The sequence below is a fragment of the Bactrocera latifrons genome, unplaced genomic scaffold (genome assembly GCF_001853355.1).
Source record: "Bactrocera latifrons isolate USDA-ARS-PBARC rearing strain unplaced genomic scaffold, ASM185335v1 scaffold_83, whole genome shotgun sequence".
In the NCBI taxonomy this organism is placed as follows: domain Eukaryota; kingdom Metazoa; phylum Arthropoda; class Insecta; order Diptera; family Tephritidae; genus Bactrocera; species Bactrocera latifrons.
The window spans coordinates 362,783-381,656 of NW_017537523.1; the positions used below are offsets into that span (position 1 = coordinate 362,783).

Below are 18,874 nucleotides of genomic sequence, written 5' to 3' on the forward strand. Positions count from 1 at the left end.
TAAACGAAAAATAATAAACAAATTTTTTAAGAGTTTTCAGGCATAAATCACAACAAGAAAAACTATAATAAGGTGAAAAAATTTTTTTTAAAGAAAATTACTGYGGCATAACGAAGGAATTTGTACTTTTTCGGTCACATTATTGCCAAATAAATTGAAAATTTATGCTTTTCTGAATTCTAATCATGCATCATCTGCATATATCATTTCTCAATAAATTAATTAATGTCGTAAACCAATATTATTTTTGTAATTTGTCAACTAATGTAAATAAACGCATATTTTATTTGTGATATGCCAACAAAAATCATATTTATTTTAAACAAAACTTAATGTAAATTATGCGAAATTGAAAATGTGCCTTCTAATTCTACGAAAAGCTAACAGTTATTAAAAATTTCGTACTCAAGAGCAAAGCAACAAGCATATGTAGTATATATATATAAACATATGTATTAAAAAATATAAAAAATATGAACACATAGGTATGAAAAAAGTCTATATCGCCTAATAGTTTTGGAATAGATATGTTTGTATGTATATAAATAGAAATAAGCACACATATGCATACATACACACAGRCATGTAAGTGCTTACAAAAGTGTAAGCAAAATTTGTAAATAAAATTGCGCTTAAATTTTACAGAATTTCRTGCAGGCATATTGTACATACATTCAAGCAATTATCTGAATACAGATATACATGCATACACACATACAAYTACATACATACATATATACATGCATGTAGCTAAGCGAGCGCATAAACCACTATTGCAATACTAACACAGCGCTGCTAACTAGTTTAGGCTAGCACTAAATAATAAAATGAATCTAGMAATGTTTATATGTATGAAAACGTCTGTCTGTCTGTCAGCATTGCAAATTATTGCCACTTCGTCAGTTAGCTGTAAACAGTACGTATATCTTTTACACAAATCAAACATTTATAAATTCACACAAAAATCCATTTGCCTAAAAAATGTAAAAAAAAAAAAATTAATTACAAAACAACTACAAAAACAAAAACATGTTTACATTGAATCATTAGTTATGAAATTATTTTGTTAGCAAAATGGAAAACTCGCTGACATATGTGAACAAGTGCACTCACTAACAAAAGTACACGACAAATATTTTTAATTGGCGTTGAGTGCAATAAATCATATTTAATWGTGTTGCTTTTTTTCTTATATTCCATTTTATTTTTTGTATCAACACTTCATACATTTTTATTTACAATCTTTTACACTTTCCACAACTGTAATTTTCATATGTATGTATGTATATCGCTTGTTTTGTATGAAAAATGTAGTTTTAGTGCGACGTAGCATACTTTTAGGGTAAACATATCGAAAATATATTGAACTATTATATGAAACATAATTTAATAAAAACAAAGAGTCCTGAAAACATAATGATTTAATTATATGTTTTTAAATATATATTTGAGTTTTTGATTATATCGTAAAATTATTGAGACAAGCAGGAATGAATTCGAAAACAATCCAGGTAAGTGAAGAGCTATAAAATACTCTTAAAAAAAAAACATAATAATTAGATAATGTAAATAAAATATAAATAATAGTAATCAGCTACGAAAACAAAAACTTAACTTCGCTTGCACCGACGCTATAATACACTTCACAAATACCAAATGTTACGCAAATAACTTGATTTTGAACGGTCAATTTGTATGGCAGCTATATGTTATAGTGGTCCGATCTAAACAATTTCTTCGGAGATGATACCATTGCCTTAGCTAATACACCATGCCGGATTTCGTCAGAAAAGCTCGTCAAGTGCAAAAGTTTTCCATACAAGGACAGCATTTCGATTGAACAAATTGTATGACAATAATATACTATAGTCAGCCGATCACAACAATTTCTTCGGAAATTGGACCATTTTCTTAGAAAAGAATCTGTGCCAAATTTCGTAAAGATATCTTGTCAAATACACAAGTTTCCCATACTATTTTGTAAGTACAAAATTTCCGAAAGCTCTAAAGCTGAAGAACTAGTTCGCGAAAATGCGCTCAAACGAACGGACGGACAGACAGACGGTCATGACTTAATCGGCTGAACTCATCATGATGATATACGATAAGCTTTTGTGTGTCACAAGCTTCTTGACAAACTTGTCGTACTCTATTCAGGGTAAACAAATGTCAAATTATGTTTCCCTGGTGAGTTAAAGAAGTTTATAGAGTTACTCGATCAACTGTACAATTCAAAAATCGCAAATATACAATTATACGGCAGTATCTTCCGAAAACTAACCAACACGTTTTAACCGTAATCAGCTCCCCAGATTATAGAGCAGCTCCACAACTTTTAGTGAACTAGGAAGGTGTGTTTCCGTTTATTTCACACAATCCATTATTTCCAATGAAGTTTTCAGAAAACTTACTCGTTAATTCTCTGTAGTCTAAAAAGGCCGACAAGAAGCTAAATTTACTCGAAATTCATAAATACCAAGCTACAACTAGTCGGTCGGGATTCCTCCCACATTAAGGGCCTCGAGACTTCAATCTGCCGAAAAAAGGCTTAAATTTTTATTGAAAACTATCATGGGAGAAAAATGTGGAGGAGAGTGTGTGGAAATCATTGGTTACCTCATGTTGTTGCACAGGAGCTATTGGGAAGCGGTGGAATCTCGCAACAAAAGTTGTGCTTTAGCTTTGCCAAACCGTGGTTAAGCCAATACTGTTCCATGGCGTTTTTTCTGATGAAGGACACGTTCAACGGACGGCTCTTAGTGGTGTCAGAGTCCAGGAAATCAGACATGGTAAGAGAATATGTGGGTGACAGTTGCTGGAGAAGATTCGCATGTAGCTTTTTCACTGATGTTTCGAATCTCAATGTGACGATTCATGAGGGAGATCACAGTAGTGTCTTTCATGCAGAAGTGACAATATCCAAGAAAGCAACAGGTTTACATGCTTTTTCAAGTACTCTTGCGAATAATGCTTTATGAGCTGCATGCGATGGCAGATCTACTTTACAGTGCTTATGCTCACTGATAGTGAGTTCAAAGCTCGACAGGGAATACATGAGCTCACTCTCTCTGGCCACAGCGGAATCGTTGGACATTGTAAAAGCGATGAGCTTGAAAAAAAGTCCACACCAGAACTTGTGAGGTTGCGAAAACGTTCATATTCCTAGAGTAAAACGTAAATGCTAGCGCTAAATAAGATTCACATTGCCGCAATGATAGATGTCTTAAATGGACACTGTCCTGTTGGCTATGGCGGGGTGAGATTAATGTCTTTGAAGGATGCAACTTGCCAAAGTTGTAGTAAGGAAGAAGAGGTGGAAACGTTTAGATAGTATCTCCTTCACTGTTCAGCTTTGACTTAGGCTGAGGCATCTTAGTTGTCATACTTTCTACGAACGCAGTCAATTTCAGGTGTCATATTAGCGAATTACGAAAATGGTGACAGGCTTTAAGTGTTTCGTCGATATGCGACGAGCTTTTTGATTCATGCCTAAGCGCTGGGCTTCGCAACGAACAGACATATCTAACTCTTGTACCTTTATAGAAAATTTCGTATACAAATTCGACAGACTAGTATACACTCAATACGAACCCTTTGTACATTTCGAATACAACACTCTTCATCTAAATCTCTAAACTATCAAGATTGTATAACATAATCAGCCAAAAGGTTGTGTATCGGTGTTATCATTATATGTTTTATTAGCTTATACTTCCAAGTAGAGTTCGAAATTATCTTTGGACGAAAAACGACATACACTATTCCAATATAAATATTTCACATAGTGCCATATATACACCTACATACATATATATCTACATTGGTTCATCAAATTTCTCCAACAGCCATTTCTGATGCATATCTTCGGGATCACATATATCCAACAGCAAATTTTCACCATTCGTTGATACAGCCAAGCATAACTTCGAGATAGCGTGTCTTAAGAAACGATTTACTGTGTCATAAGTCCAATGCTGTTCAAAATAAAGACATTGAAAAAATTAGTTTATTATCGGTACCACATCTGATTGTTGGTATCCATACCTGATTTCCTTTCTTGCCATGACAGTGAAATATTATCACAAAATTGCCGCCATAATCCAAGCAATAATCGCCGTGACGTATCTCACCAGCATAAGTCATAAACCAGTGCTTTTTTGAAGAACAGAATATTTATATAAATTAAAAAATTTGTTTTTTTTTAACCACACAAAAAATGTTGTCATCTATTGTTTTACCTGATTTCCTTCTTTTCCATGACATGGCCATAGACCAACTGGTAGTCCTGACATTGCTCGGCCATTCACATCTAAGCATTTATTACCGCCAGCGCCGAGATTTCTTATCTGAATGGCTGAAAGTTATTTTCAAAAAGTTGTCTTAGCAATGCAGGAAATACTCACCTCGCCAGCGGAAACCGGATCTTTGGGTATATCCAGTTCTGGATATATATTTTGCACATACCATTTGAAGCTTTCGCAATTAAGCCTTTTTCTTGAAGAGAAAAGAAACATTGAACAATTTCAAAAATACGAAGCGTAAGGATGTCTGAACCAGCCTCTTCTCCATCCTTTAATTTTGATTTTATTCGTGGGACTAGTTAGAGATACACTTATGCAGAATCTCCACATATTATTCCTCTGATTCTTCAACCCTTCAAAGCACTCTGAATCACTCAGTAGGTCATCCCTTTGATTCACGTTATTTCATTATATACGAAGGTGAGAACAATCAATTCATTCGCAAATAGATTTCTATGCTTAAACAAAGAACGGAAACGGAAACGGAACTAAAACTCGTTCAAATTCCAAAAATCATCAAAAAAAAAGGACAGTTCCACGAAGAGTATCGCTTGATGTCTATAAAAAAAAACAGAGTAGTCCGATTTTCAGTATTTGACAAAAAATAAAAAATTCCTGCATATTTCCACAAACTAAGGTATTGGTATGGAGGAATAAGGGACACTGAAATGAATCCAGCTATGAGATCGTTTTTTTTTTTTTTCAAAATATAAAGGGTTCGCTGAAGATAGGTCAGTTGGATCATTGATAATAGACATTAGGAATTTTTTTTTTTTTTTTAAGGATACAGTATTTCTCGACAGTACAATGTCTACAAAACGAAACTTTTGACTGAAATAAGGTCAATGCCGAAACGTAAGAAATTTTTCGATACTACACGCTATACTATATTTTCTACATGGAGGAACTGCTGGCCGCTGGCAAGCTCAAAACTAACAAATCGCCCGGCCCAGACTGGATCCCAGGAGAAATATTCAAAACAATAGCCTCCGAGTGACCCGCAGTACTCTTAAATATGTACAACGCCTGCATCGAAGCAGGAATAATGTTTCCTGAAATTTGGAAGAAACAGCGACGTGTCCTAATCAGTAGGGGAAAGGGGAATCCCAGCTGGATATCAGGACACCGCTCTCGATACAGCGAGAAAGCCCGGAGCCAACTGCCGTACCAGACTAGAGACGGACCACGACAAATAAAAATTATGYCAGGAGCACCACAAGAGTATATTTTAGGCGCAGACCTGTGAAACATTAATAATGATGGAACACTAAAACTTGAAATGCCAAACGARTCATATTTAATCGGCTCGCGGACAACACAGTAACAGCAATCACATCCCGGGGTGCAGAGGAAGCACGAAGAAAGCTGAATAAGAACATAATACGGACGTAAACATGGCTTGACTCACATAACCTCCAGCACGCTACAGAAAAAACAGAGCTACTACTGCTAACGAACAAGCACATTCCTCTCGCAATAAACTTACAAAGGACTTAGGGCATTCTAAGGACAAAAAAGATGTGAGTTACCTAGCCGTAAGACTGGACCCCAGATTAACCTTATGGGTACAAAACCAGCATACGGCAAGAAAGAGAGAAAAAACACCTCCTATTTAGTAGGCTAATGGCCAAAATAGGAGGACCCACTTAAGAGTAGAGAAAGTCCACAACCACCAGTGTCTTACTATACGGAGCAGAGWTTTGGGCAGAAGTACTAAAACAGAAAAACCGGTGGAAGGTATTGCAGCAGCTTAACTTATAGACCTTCCAGCGCGTAAGAAAAAACAGCTAAAGAAAGCAAATGAAAATAACAATAGCCCAATTGACCGACTATAAAAAGACACGATACTTCCATGGCAACAAAGATGGGAGAATGAGAGTCGCGTCAGATGGACAGCCCGACTTATAAGAGTTTGTAGTTTATGGACAAGGCGCAATTTTCGATAAGTCGACATTGCTACTATCCGGACACGGATAATTCAGAAAGTATCTTGAAGGAATGGATAATGACGAAGAGCCGTTATGCCTATAGTATACAACGACGTGGCAGAAGACGACGCTGAACACACACTTCTTTCTTTAGTGATCTGCAAGTGATGACAGCTCTGATGATGCGGAAGGCATTTTCCACCCCTTATCTTCAAAAAAATATGGTATATGTAGCTTTAGTCAAATTTRTAGTCTTCTTACCTCARTGCGATTTGCGAATCTACACTCCCRTAATCACCCTTGTCAAAATTTATATTGTAATAAAAATATTTAGCGTAGTTATCCAGCCAAACTTCAGCTAAACGCACAGAGTTYCTGGRTTTGTTAYCTGCCACCTGTAAATATCATGAAAMACAGTMTTTCTTTAAGTCGCGAAATTTCCTCGCTAACATCATATATTATATTATTACATTGTAAGGAGCAGTTTGTCGAAAAATGTGTCCAACGTAAGAGCAGGGTATCATCTCCAATCTACCACCGCACATCCAAGTTTTAAACGACAATTCCAAATTCTCAGCACCCCAAATGAGCAAGCCAGTGTCATAAGTGCCGAGATGTTCGAAAAATACACGACTGATTGCRAATAGACCGCCAGGCATTGTGGGCGAATACACCGGCTCCATGGTATGCTGTGCAAATTGAACTTCATGAGAAACGAGTTGCGCTCAAACTACGCACACTCACRTTTCTACGCACGTACTCACGYTTGGGTGTTGGAATCCATGTGAATGTTAAATCCCAATCGAAACCGCCAATAAGCATGTCATCTACATTCATATACTCAAAAGTCTCGTGATCGATAGTCGCAATATTTGGATAGACGACTGTGGTGTAATTGCGCGCTATGGGATCGAGTAGCGGTTCCAGCCAACCTTAAAGTAATAGATAAAGAGTGTTGATGTCCATTATTGCTTAAATGTTGTTATAATTGTACCCACGCCGCACTCGCAATGCGAATCGAGAAACGTCAAAACCGGCGCCGTTGCATAGCGTGCGCCGAACAGTCGCGCTCGTATGAGACCTTGGCGTTTCGGCGCGCGTATGATGCGCACTTTTTTATAGCTCTTAAAGTAGRTATCGAGAGGTTCTTTCAGATGTGCTGCAAAACAAAAGTTTATCACATTAGAATTGATTGAGGTTTGAAACCCCTAAGAAATTAGATTGACCAAAGAGTGCAGCCGTGAGCGGCGCTTTCAGAAAACGGGACTATGTCAGACTGTTTGTATAAGTTGCTTTATAATTTTTTATAAATTATATGTATAATAGGTTGGTCCTCTGAGGTTGCTACTCTGTAGTCATCTTTAATATCTCGTCGCTGCACCCTGTCCRTTATCTTACCCATATCTGAGCAATCATCGACCAAGATAATGTTTTTAATCAGCACTTCCGGAGATCGGTTTAGCACTGAGTGCACTGTTCGTAACATTGTTGACCAGGCCTCATTGTGGAAACATATTATTACATCGGTCTTCGGCAGATCTCGCAAATAACGATCGGGTTGTTTGCACCTTATTAAGATTGGAATGAGAAATGTTATTGCACTGAGTTTTATATGTTGAGTCATAGATATTGCGAAATGAAATATCGATTAATAGTTGTAAAGTTATATTTAGGAAGAATGGTGCGAGACTTTTTTTAGTTCGCAGCCTATGAACTTTTCAGTTAAATTTATAATTCTGGAGGTGAATGTAGTGCATTTCAATTTCGAAAACTGTGGGAAAGACCATACAACAATTCTCTAAATATTTTTCATAGCATAGAAAATTCGAAAGATTGACTCCACCTGACCAGCCATAAGTTTCCATAAGTTAGTCTGATAGGCTAAGACAATTTTGTACCAAATTTAATTTCCACAAATACTACTACAATGTTAGTAGAGCTCTCCACAAATTTCCAAGCTCTTCACAACTTTTTACTTACCACTCATGCCGCAGATCAGGCAGCGTTCGCTGCACCGAAATCATATCGGACACATATTGATTGAATTTATTATGCTGCCAACCCTCATCCACGGCTTTCCTCATATCCTCTGTCATATTTGTGGGCAAATGTACCGGTTTTCCTAACTCGCCAGGTGCATTAATACCAATTTTGAACGAAGAATGAGCACTCGACGCTTTGAAGATCTGTGGAGCTAAGTAATATGAAAAATCGTTATAGAATACACAACATTTTAAGAGTAAAGAAGAGAGTAGCAAATGCCTTGTAAATGAAGGAAAGAAAGTCTTACTTGTGCTTACACCATTCAGCATCTTATCTAAAACCGCAATGCTGTGCCGTAACCCAAAGTCAGTTTTAAGAAACTCCGTGCTCTCGCCACCCCGTTCCTTGTTCATATTCGGCGTTTCAGCAAAGTCTGGCGCACGTATGGTCAGTTCCCGTAGTCGTTTGCAATAAATCAGAAGCATATATATAGCCACTAACACTATAAATTTGAAAACTGTTAGTGGGCGGCGCATTCTGATGAGTTTTTGAATAAGTCGCATCATTTTGAGAACACTTTGGGATAACTTTTTGGGCTTAATCTGGGANAACCGGCGCCGTTGCATAGCGTGCGCCGAACAGTCGCGCTCGTATGAGACCTTGGCGTTTCGGCGCGCGTATGATGCGCACTTTTTTATAGCTCTTAAAGTAGRTATCGAGAGGTTCTTTCAGATGTGCTGCAAAACAAAAGTTTATCACATTAGAATTGATTGAGGTTTGAAACCCCTAAGAAATTAGATTGACCAAAGAGTGCAGCCGTGAGCGGCGCTTTCAGAAAACGGGACTATGTCAGACTGTTTGTATAAGTTGCTTTATAATTTTTTATAAATTATATGTATAATAGGTTGGTCCTCTGAGGTTGCTACTCTGTAGTCATCTTTAATATCTCGTCGCTGCACCCTGTCCATTATCTTACCCATATCTGAGCAATCATCGACCAAGATAATGTTTTTAATCAGCACTTCCGGAGATCGGTTTAGCACTGAGTGCACTGTTCGTAACATTGTTGACCAGGCCTCATTGTGGAAACATATTATTACATCGGTCTTCGGCAGATCTCGCAAATAACGATCGGGTTGTTTGCACCTTATTAAGATTGGAATGAGAAATGTTATTGCACTGAGTTTTATATGTTGAGTCATAGATATTGCGAAATGAAATATCGATTAATAGTTGTAAAGTTATATTTAGGAAGAATGGTGCGAGACTTTTTTTAGTTCGCAGCCTATGAACTTTTCAGTTAAATTTATAATTCTGGAGGTGAATGTAGTGCATTTCAATTTCGAAAACTGTGGGAAAGACCATACAACAATTCTCTAAATATTTTTCATAGCATAGAAAATTCGAAAGATTGACTCCACCTGACCAGCCATAAGTTTCCATAAGTTAGTCTGATAGGCTAAGACAATTTTGTACCAAATTTAATTTCCACAAATACTACTACAATGTTAGTAGAGCTCTCCACAAATTTCCAAGCTCTTCACAACTTTTTACTTACCACTCATGCCGCAGATCAGGCAGCGTTCGCTGCACCGAAATCATATCGGACACATATTGATTGAATTTATTATGCTGCCAACCCTCATCCACGGCTTTCCTCATATCCTCTGTCATATTTGTGGGCAAATGTACCGGTTTTCCTAACTCGCCAGGTGCATTAATACCAATTTTGAACGAAGAATGAGCACTCGACGCTTTGAAGATCTGTGGAGCTAAGTAATATGAAAAATCGTTATAGAATACACAACATTTTAAGAAGAAAGAAGAGAGTAGCAAATGCCTTGTAAATGAAGGAAAGAAAGTCTTACTTGTGCTTACACCATTCAGCATCTTATCTAAAACCGCAATGCTGTGCCGTAACCCAAAGTCAGTTTTAAGAAACTCCGTGCTCTCGCCACCCCGTTCCTTGTTCATATTCGGCGTTTCAGCAAAGTCTGGCGCACGTATGGTCAGTTCCCGTAGTCGTTTGCAATAAATCAGAAGCATATATATAGCCACTAACACTATAAATTTGAAAACTGTTAGTGGGCGGCGCATTCTGATGAGYTTTTGAATAAGTCGCATCATTTTGAGAACACTTTGGGATAACTTTTTGGGCTTAATCTGGGATTCAGCTGAAATAAGTGAGAAAAGCATTAAAATAATAAACAAGGAAATACGTAAATTTCGGCTGCAGCAGCTAGTGTTAGATAATACGGATCATGAATAATATCGAAGAAAATTTTGTTCACTATTATAAAAAATGCAACGATAATAAATATGATCTCTTTTGCGATGGATTTCCTTGTCTTCTTTTCGTCCTTGAGTTCTATTAACTAGACAGTCGATGCCTGTAGCCGATTGGATTATGGAGACTTCTTTTGGCGAAACTTGATTTCCTTTCAAGTTTCAAATAAGAASTYTAAGAATTCCTCAAATATTATTTAYATATTTTTATTGTTATTTTTTTAWCTTAAATTCTTTAAAATTCTAATTATCTATACAATCTACTACGATATTCCACAAGCACCTTTTCACTGACCTGCAACCGTTTAAAATGACGAAGTACTTCTGTACCTATTATTACTAAACCTTCTTCAACTGCTTGGGGCATTATTCACGCTGATTAGCAGTATAACTTAGCAACGCTTATTARAGCTATAAGTCGAGAACTATTTCATGTATACCCTACAAATGTGTTACTAAAGGGAGATACGTTTCCAGGTTACCTACTATTTTAAAATAAAATTGCAGACTCCTTAAATTTAACGGAAAATATTTATTCTTATTCGAAAGAATATTCTTTCGCATATATTTTCGTAAGATTATCTCTTTCAAATATTGGCCGCGGCTACGTCTCAGATGGTCCATCTGTTGAGACAACTTTTTGATGCCTCGTTCRAGCACTTCSACTAGTAACAGGYTWATGACACGCGTGATGTTTTGCTCTAAGGTCTGAATGGAAGCGGGATTGCCTTCATAGACTTTAAGCTTTACATATGCCCTCAAAAAGTCTAACGATGTAATAACACACGATCTAACTGCCAATCTTTCGCAAATCCATTGATTGATGCGTCTTGTTGAAACCACATATCGCCGGCATCAATTCGGTCATCAATTCGGTCATCAATTCGGTCGTTTATCATGGCGCGTTAGCGGTTACCACTGGACCCATGTTTCCACCGACCCAAAAACCACACCAAACCGTTGTTTTCGTGGATGAAATGGGAGTTTTTGAATATCGTTAGGTTGTTCTTCGTCCCAAATGCAAAATGACCGCTTATTTACATATCCATTGAGCCAGATATACCCCTCATCGCTRAACAAAATTTGGCTCGAAAACGTCGGATCTTCTTAGAAAATATTTGCAAGATACATAGAGCGAAGCGATGTCGCTGGCAAGTCAAGTGGCTTCAGTTCAACTAAACTATTATTCCATTGGTGGAAAAGTAGCCTTAAATTGAGGAGCTCAAAAGTGTTTCGGAAAGTTAGCCTAACTAACGAAGGAGTGATATTCAACATCTCGTTTTCAACCCGCTGTATAAACTATTCACTTCAAACTGTGAAATATCTCAAAATACGTACGACAAAGGGATCTCACTGTCTGAAATTGTAAGGCAAACGGCAGGCTGMATGAATTAGAGGCTGTTTTATGCCYTAAACATGCATAGATTGTTATCTTTTATCGAATATTAAACGGTATTAGAAAAGTTTTATCATATCAATAAACCAGAGAGCGTCTATCATTTGTCTATTTATGTCTGTGGTGAGAATGGATCATCTCTGCCCCTTCGAAAAGTTACGATATTTGAACCGTGAACCTTCTCTATGATAGACGTTCTCTGTTATAAACGTTCTCTGAATAAACAACACTTAGAACAAAAAAAAAAAAAAAAACGAATAGTTTGAATAATAACGACTGCGTGTTCATTTGTTTATTATGAGTCATCCTGTAACTTTCACTGACACGATATGTGCACAGATGGCGCTGTGAGTGTTACAGTTACAGTCAACACTACAACCACCACTACACTGGTACATCAACCAATRCTTGGTTGATTCGATACAGTGGCTTTTAAATATATGATGTAAACACATGCATTTACATATATACTCATTTGGAGGAGGGCACTCGGGAAGGCTGTTGCTAAGAAGCTTGCACGTGTCATTCATGCAGTAATGCTAAAAGTCTTGACAGACGCGAGTTGTCAAAGTTGTATGGGGAAAGTGAGTTGAAAACATCCGGGCACTTTCTTCATTGTCCAGGATTTGCAAGACTGAGGATGTAACATMTCRGTTYTTTTACCTTCGCAKTACCAGRATRCATAGCCGAMRCTGACATTAGCCGTCACAATAAATATATGATAGACTTAAAGCGCCTTGTCGATTTATAAAGGACTTCTTTTATAAAGGATTTTTTAGGTAACACAAAAGACCGCATCTGTTAAGATTGACCTCTTAACGTAACCTAGCCTTTACATGTCCAGTGCTTTAATCGCATACTTCAAGTGCTTTGAAACCCACGGTGGCAAATATAAAATAACGAAGGGTTATTCCCTAAAAAAAATTTCTTGGCTTGAGCTATATTGTACGACGTTTATTCTCATCGAATCGTACTTTAAGATTAACGGGTGCTTAGATCCAGATATTACAAGAATTACGGTACCAAAAAGAATTTGAAAAAAAATATATATATAAATCAGACACTATATATGTAAATATATTTTTAAAAGCTGGATTTTATTTTACTCATTTTCTATTAATCGTATCGCATGTCACATTAAACGCCAGAGTTCTGTTTGATCCAAGAACGTAGTGCACCGATGTATGTGTACATAGCCGGTTTACCAGCTGCGCCACAACCGAAGCCCCATGACACGACGCCAAAAAGTTTCTTATCCACTGTCAATGGGCCGCCAGAGTCGCCTTGACAGGCGCTCACTTGACCGCTTGGATGACCAGCACAAATCATACGATCCGTAATACCGGGAATGTTCTGCGGATTGCAGAAGTCACGACTCCACAATTGCACGCGGGCATACTTCAAGCGATTGGGCAGCTGCAGATTGCCATTAACAGCACCAAAACCGCTGATAGTGCCAACCGTGTCGGCCGCGTGGTTCGCCTCCATATCTGCCAATTCAATTACGCCGATATTATCATCCAACGTCACCGGCGTGCTCAGCTGTATGAGCGAGAGATCGTAGTCYTGCGTCTGTTTATTATATTGTGGATGTATGATGAATTTGGCAATATCAAAGGACTTTCCATTRCGGGTGAGCAGGTCCACCGTACCGGCAATGACACGCATTTGCGAAGGACTCTGTCCAATCGTGCAATGGGCGGCAGTGACAATCATAGTCGGTGATATGAGTGAACCACCGCAATGATGACGTCCGCGCAGTTGTAATGAGACCTGGTGCGGAAACTGGCCGAGCAGCGCAAAGTTGCCGCCTATAATACGCGTACTGGCGGCGGCAGATTCAATGACGATTCCGCCGAGAMAAGCCAAGCTAAGTAGCAGCAACATTTTTTAGACGTTAAAAAAAAAAAAAGTTGTAAAAAAGTTTTTTTTTTTCAAAAGGCTCTCGTTCAAGAACTCGAGTAAACTATGTGCTATTGAAAGAATGTTGCGACTTTTATAGTCGTAGTCGTCGAATTCGCCTATAGCTGGATCGAGCATTAGAAACAGCTTTGTTGTCTTGCCTTGAACTATGCGTTTGTTTTTTATTTRCTTACCTCAACGGAAATGGGGCCAAGTGTAGTGCAGAGAAATTAGCATCCAGCTGTGTGTGTAAATTGGATCAGAATTTTTGCAATCACCTTACGCAGGGGCAATGACTACCTGGTACCCTACTGCGTAGTAGACGACTCCGAGCGCTTTTTAGCTTATAAATGTTTGTAGGACTACCCGCTTACCTGCCTGGAACCAGTGGGTCACCTAGGAAGCCATTGCACTTGAGTTAGTCACCGTGTAAATATTTTCCTGCTGTCTTCTGTCATGCTGTGCAACCGTTATCTTGCGCTGAGCGACGTTTTGCGCCAACAACTGTTGAGTTTTCGCAAAAGAACCGTCAAGCAATCGGACGTGCAAATATGTTCTTTCATGCGCTATTTTATATTTAATTTATTGTTGCTTTTTTTGTACAAGTTTTATTTATTTTTGGTTTTAATTGYATTTTAAATTCTTTCCCGATATTTTTTGCAGCCCTTGGGTTCAATGATTCCGCTACATGCTTTGGAATATTTACTTAACGTTTACCCTCACTTTGCCCATTGCAAATCATCCAAATATTTTGCCAACGTTCGCGATTGTAAATGTCCTTATAGTTCTGCACTGAAACGAGGAATTCCTAGAAGAAGTGTTGAAAAAAATTGTTACGAAATATAAAATCTAATTTCATGGCCTTTGAGAATTGTCCAAAATTCCGAGCTCGAGACAAAATAATATATAATGGAGACCGGTTACCACATTTGAGTTCAAACAATGCCAGAAAGAAAATGCACTATACTCTTCAAACCAAAAGGAGTAGTCAGAGTCAGAAGAAGACAACGATAAGGGGTTCGGTATCACATTTGAATTGGTCCATGTACGGAAAAAAAACTACAGCCTTGTAGCCAAAAAGGAGGAGTCAGGGTCAGAGGAAGGCGATGTTTTGAGTTTCGATCTCTTCGACTAAATAGCTCAACACAGACGTTGATTAAATCTACTAGATCCTTAAAGTTGTAAAGTGAAATCTCTCTTGTTTAGCTAAAATGCATAATAAAGAATCCTTCCAAACTTCGGCGGATAATGATTTTAATAAAATCATAAAAACAAGTATAATTTAACGAATCAACAGTTGTCTGTACAACTTGAAGATTGATTTGTAAGTGGGATAGTGAAGAACCATAAGCTCTAAATTCACAAATCTAAAAATTCTTCTTTACTAATGTGTTATTTAATATGGACGCTACAAAAGTATATCGATAGGGACAGCAAACGACGCCATATTTTTTCCGCTCTTTTGACATTTCTCTTCAGTAAGGTTTGCGATTCTATCATGGAAAGATATATGATCCAACAATGAGTTGAAATTATTAAAATTTACTACTCTAGTTTGGWGTTAGTGTAGTATTTAACTGCTGGGATCCCTTCTATCGTCTCAAAAGCTTGCCTTTCATTGGCCTTTTCAAGCAAGGAAACAAAAMAAAGTCMGRCGSGCGACATATGGGCTGWARGAGTGTTGYGRAAGTGTTGAGATGCCGGCCTTGGTTAGGTAGCTGTTCACAAGAAAGGCRGTGTGAGMCGGAGCGTTGTCGTARTGCAACTTCCAATCGGCTGCGATGTCTTGGCGCACCTGATTGACCCTACGTTTGAGTCACTTGAGGACTTSCACGTAAAACTTGGCGTTGACGGTTTGTCCGGRAGGAACAAATTCGTGGTGAACGATGCCTTTGATGTYTTAAAGACAATGAGCATCGTTTTAACATTGGATGCGCTTATTCTTCCYTTTTTTGGGCGAGAAGACGCGGGTGTGTGCCACTCGGAAGATKGACTCTTTGTTACACCACTTATTGCTAATCTGGGTAAGCCTGCTTAATCATATCAAACGTCTCCGTCGCAGATTTACCGAGTTTCATACAGAACTCAGTCGCATATCTCTGCTCTAACGAATAACACTACTCACAGAAACACGTCGCGCGAAAATGTTTGTCCTGACTCTCCAGATGCTCGGAGACAACTGACCAGCCGTTCGTTTGTTAGCTAGAAACGCCTTCGAGGGAATCCAGTCGGTGCACGCACGCTACGGAGTACAGTCACAGGCGGAATCTGTCCTATTACTTTCTGAACTTTCCTTGTATCTAGTCAGTCAGTAGTCTACCCAATAATATTTTGTATTACCGATTTCTTTTCTGATAAACTTTCGTTTATCTCATGGATCTTCTCACCTGACTTCACCACATAACTCTCAGTATAAATTACAAGTATACTGTTCAGACTCACCGGTCCAAAAAGTGTTTGCACGACTACGTTTTCCGCCGCAAGATTCTTATTAGTTGGCACGTGTGTGATGACTAAGGCGGTGTTGCTCTGAAAGAGACAGGCGAGTGCTAAGCTTAAGGTGTGGTTTCCACAATGCATTAAGTAGAGATCTCATTATCTAAACAACCACCAAAGGTTGCAAAATATTGATTAAAACCTCCCTCATACTCACCGGCACTGGCGCACCATGACTCTCGAAACGCTTCTTTGGCTCAATATGAGTGCAAAACCATTTCGTATACGCCGAGGGTATTTCCTTGCCAGGACCACAGTTCTAAGTGATGTATGCATTAACAAACTTGTTGCCAAACACGTGACTTAGTACAGAATGCTCAAAACTTACACTTTTCCTACATAACCCCAGTGGCAGATTGATTTCGCCCCACTTTCTCGAATCAAAAGTAGTATAAATCATACTCTTCAAATCCGCCGATTTCGGTGCACTATACAGTAGCAGCATATCATCTTGACTCTCTACACATTCTAAGCGAAATTGTTGTCCATATTTGATCACCTCATTGGTGCGATCCTTCTCATCACCACTGACTATACGAAACGAATTGCGTACACAGGGTGTTACCGAGGGCGCAATCGTTATTTCACACTCGTCATTGATATTCTGGCTATGCCGCACAACGCGCTCATTGATGATGACTGAGAGTGCGGGCTGTGCCTTYACATGTTCTTCGCAGATATTCATCTTCATGGGCATTAATTGTACGATGGCGCCAAAGTAGACATTCTCTTTGGGCGCCTCCAATTCGATGGCTTTGTGAAAGTTATCGAAGAGTCGACGTGTCTTCTCCACCAATAATTGACCGCGATCGCGTAGRCTCTTGAAGGCTTGCACTTTTTCCTATTTGTAGGCGTACAAAAGTAAATATTTTATTGACACATGTATTTGTTAAATCAGCTCAAACCTGCTCCAAACAGATGTCCTCAAACCAATTGCCAATACGCACCACGGGCCGATAACGTGCCGTCGGTATCATCGATGTCATTTTAAATTAGTTAATATAAAAATTGTATTATCTCTTTGTATTTAAACAATGGAAAATAAAATTAAACAAAATGTCTGCGAAATTGCTTGAATTTTATGAAAATAAATAAAATTTTAATGCCTTTTGCTTTCGAGTTTTCAAAAAAAAAAAATATTTTTATGAATACAGTTCGAGTTAGTTATGGGTGGTAATCGTGATTTTATTGCAAGAATCAAATATCGATAAAGTAGTGATTGGTAGGTAGATTCCTTAAAAGGTGGGGTCGCAAGAATGTCAGATCTTATGTCGTTGCATTTATGTAATAATGAGGTTCAATATGCTTCCGAGTGAGTTCTAACTACATTGAACAACTCGATTTTCCTACCTTAGCTGCCCAATTTATTTTAAAATAGAATATTGAGAGCTATGAAAGATAACCGGTCGCAACCATCAAAGACTGGGCATGTGCTTATGCTCTAATATTTGACMCTTCTACACGCAAGCTCTGTATCCTAACTCTGATCTCAGGAGTGCAGTGACCCTACTATTTTACTCAATTCTCTCCTGACTAAACTTGAAAGAAGCGTTTTGATCTATTCATTATCCACACTATCCGCAAATAATCTAGTGATATAGAGCGTGTCACTACTGAGTTTCAAGATCTTTTCTTCTTTACTGGCGAAGCTATCACTTACATGACTATATCCGAGTTGACAATAGCGTCTCAGTCGTTTCTTCTTTTCACTAGTTCACCAATTCGATATACCAAGTCCTGCTACTTGTCCAACGGAGTAAAGATYTCCCCCTTCCTCTGCTTTCACCGACGGGTACTGAATCGAAAAAAAAAATAAAAAAAAAACTGGAGTGTTTTTATATATCCGGACACCCTGATCTAGCCAGCGTAGCCGCTGTCTCTTGATCCAATAAACTATGTCAATCTCGCCGTTCCTTCGACCACAGTACTCGTCATTGTCAAAGCGCAAAGGACCATAAATATTTCGCTTACCTTTTTCYCGAAAATTTCTAAAGCCGACTCATCAGATGATGCCATTGTCCAGGCCTCCATACATCAGGACGGGAATTATGACGAACTTGTAGAATTTGCTCTTTGTTCATCGAAAGAAGACTTTGCTTTTCARTCGTGTAGTGAGTACYACCATAGAGAGAGGGGTGTTAGATAAGTGGGGTTCGCTGGGCATGCAAATACTTAGTTAGTCACGTGGTACTCACTGCATGCTGGCCATATTTTCGGTATATCAGGGTCGATTCTTGATAAGTAGGATTTTAATATGGTACAGTATCCAGAACGAAGTTGCGAAATAAACTCTAGGATTACTTCATGCTCTTCGCTTTCGATGGTTGATGTTGGGCTCTAAGTATGCAATGCATTGAGGAGGAATCGGTGAAGGTCTTGATTGCTTCACTGTAATGACGGTCAGTGTGTGTCTTAAATTTGTTACGTCTGAAGTCTGTATCACTTGATGTTAGTGGGAGGTGGATCCGCTTCAAGCAGACAACTGCAGAGATGGTTTATGTGAAAACATTCCACCAAATTGCTGTGGTTGAAGTTCATTGCATTTCTTGGTCGAAGGCATGCGGGCCTCTCAATTAAATTTG

The 18,874-nt window shown here is 38.4% G+C and overlaps 4 protein-coding genes across 4 annotated transcripts; all 4 read right to left on the reverse strand.

Annotated features, from left to right (window-relative positions):
* Positions 1-3,815: 3,815 nt before the first annotated feature.
* LOC108977030 (putative polypeptide N-acetylgalactosaminyltransferase 9) lies at positions 3,816-8,697 on the reverse strand. Its single transcript, XM_018946523.1, has 11 exons — positions 8,520-8,697; positions 8,210-8,423; positions 7,628-7,797; positions 7,224-7,388; positions 6,974-7,161; positions 6,697-6,918; positions 6,491-6,612; positions 4,404-4,494; positions 4,239-4,346; positions 4,045-4,152; positions 3,816-3,974 (listed from the first exon to the last, which is right to left on the reverse strand). The coding sequence occupies exons 1-11, from the start codon at positions 8,695-8,697 to the stop codon at positions 3,816-3,818; spliced, it is 1,725 nt and encodes a 574-aa protein (XP_018802068.1).
* Positions 8,698-8,809: 112 nt separating this feature from the next.
* Positions 8,810-10,258, reverse strand: LOC108977031 (putative polypeptide N-acetylgalactosaminyltransferase 9). Its single transcript, XM_018946524.1, has 4 exons — positions 10,081-10,258; positions 9,771-9,984; positions 9,189-9,358; positions 8,810-8,949 (listed from the first exon to the last, which is right to left on the reverse strand). Exons 1-4 carry the CDS (start codon positions 10,256-10,258, stop codon positions 8,810-8,812), a joined length of 702 nt encoding a protein of 233 aa, XP_018802069.1.
* Positions 10,259-12,949: 2,691 nt separating this feature from the next.
* On the reverse strand, positions 12,950-13,863 carry LOC108977045 (trypsin-1). Its single transcript, XM_018946539.1, has one exon. It carries the CDS (start codon positions 13,779-13,781, stop codon positions 13,032-13,034), a length of 750 nt encoding a protein of 249 aa, XP_018802084.1. The 5' UTR covers positions 13,782-13,863; the 3' UTR covers positions 12,950-13,031.
* Positions 13,864-14,393: 530 nt separating this feature from the next.
* Positions 14,394-17,343, reverse strand: LOC108977048 (cilia- and flagella-associated protein 161). Its single transcript, XM_018946542.1, has 5 exons — positions 17,198-17,343; positions 16,621-17,133; positions 16,450-16,551; positions 16,239-16,325; positions 14,394-14,604 (listed from the first exon to the last, which is right to left on the reverse strand). Exons 1-5 carry the CDS (start codon positions 17,276-17,278, stop codon positions 14,503-14,505), a joined length of 885 nt encoding a protein of 294 aa, XP_018802087.1. The 5' UTR covers positions 17,279-17,343; the 3' UTR covers positions 14,394-14,502.
* Positions 17,344-18,874: the final 1,531 nt, after the last annotated feature.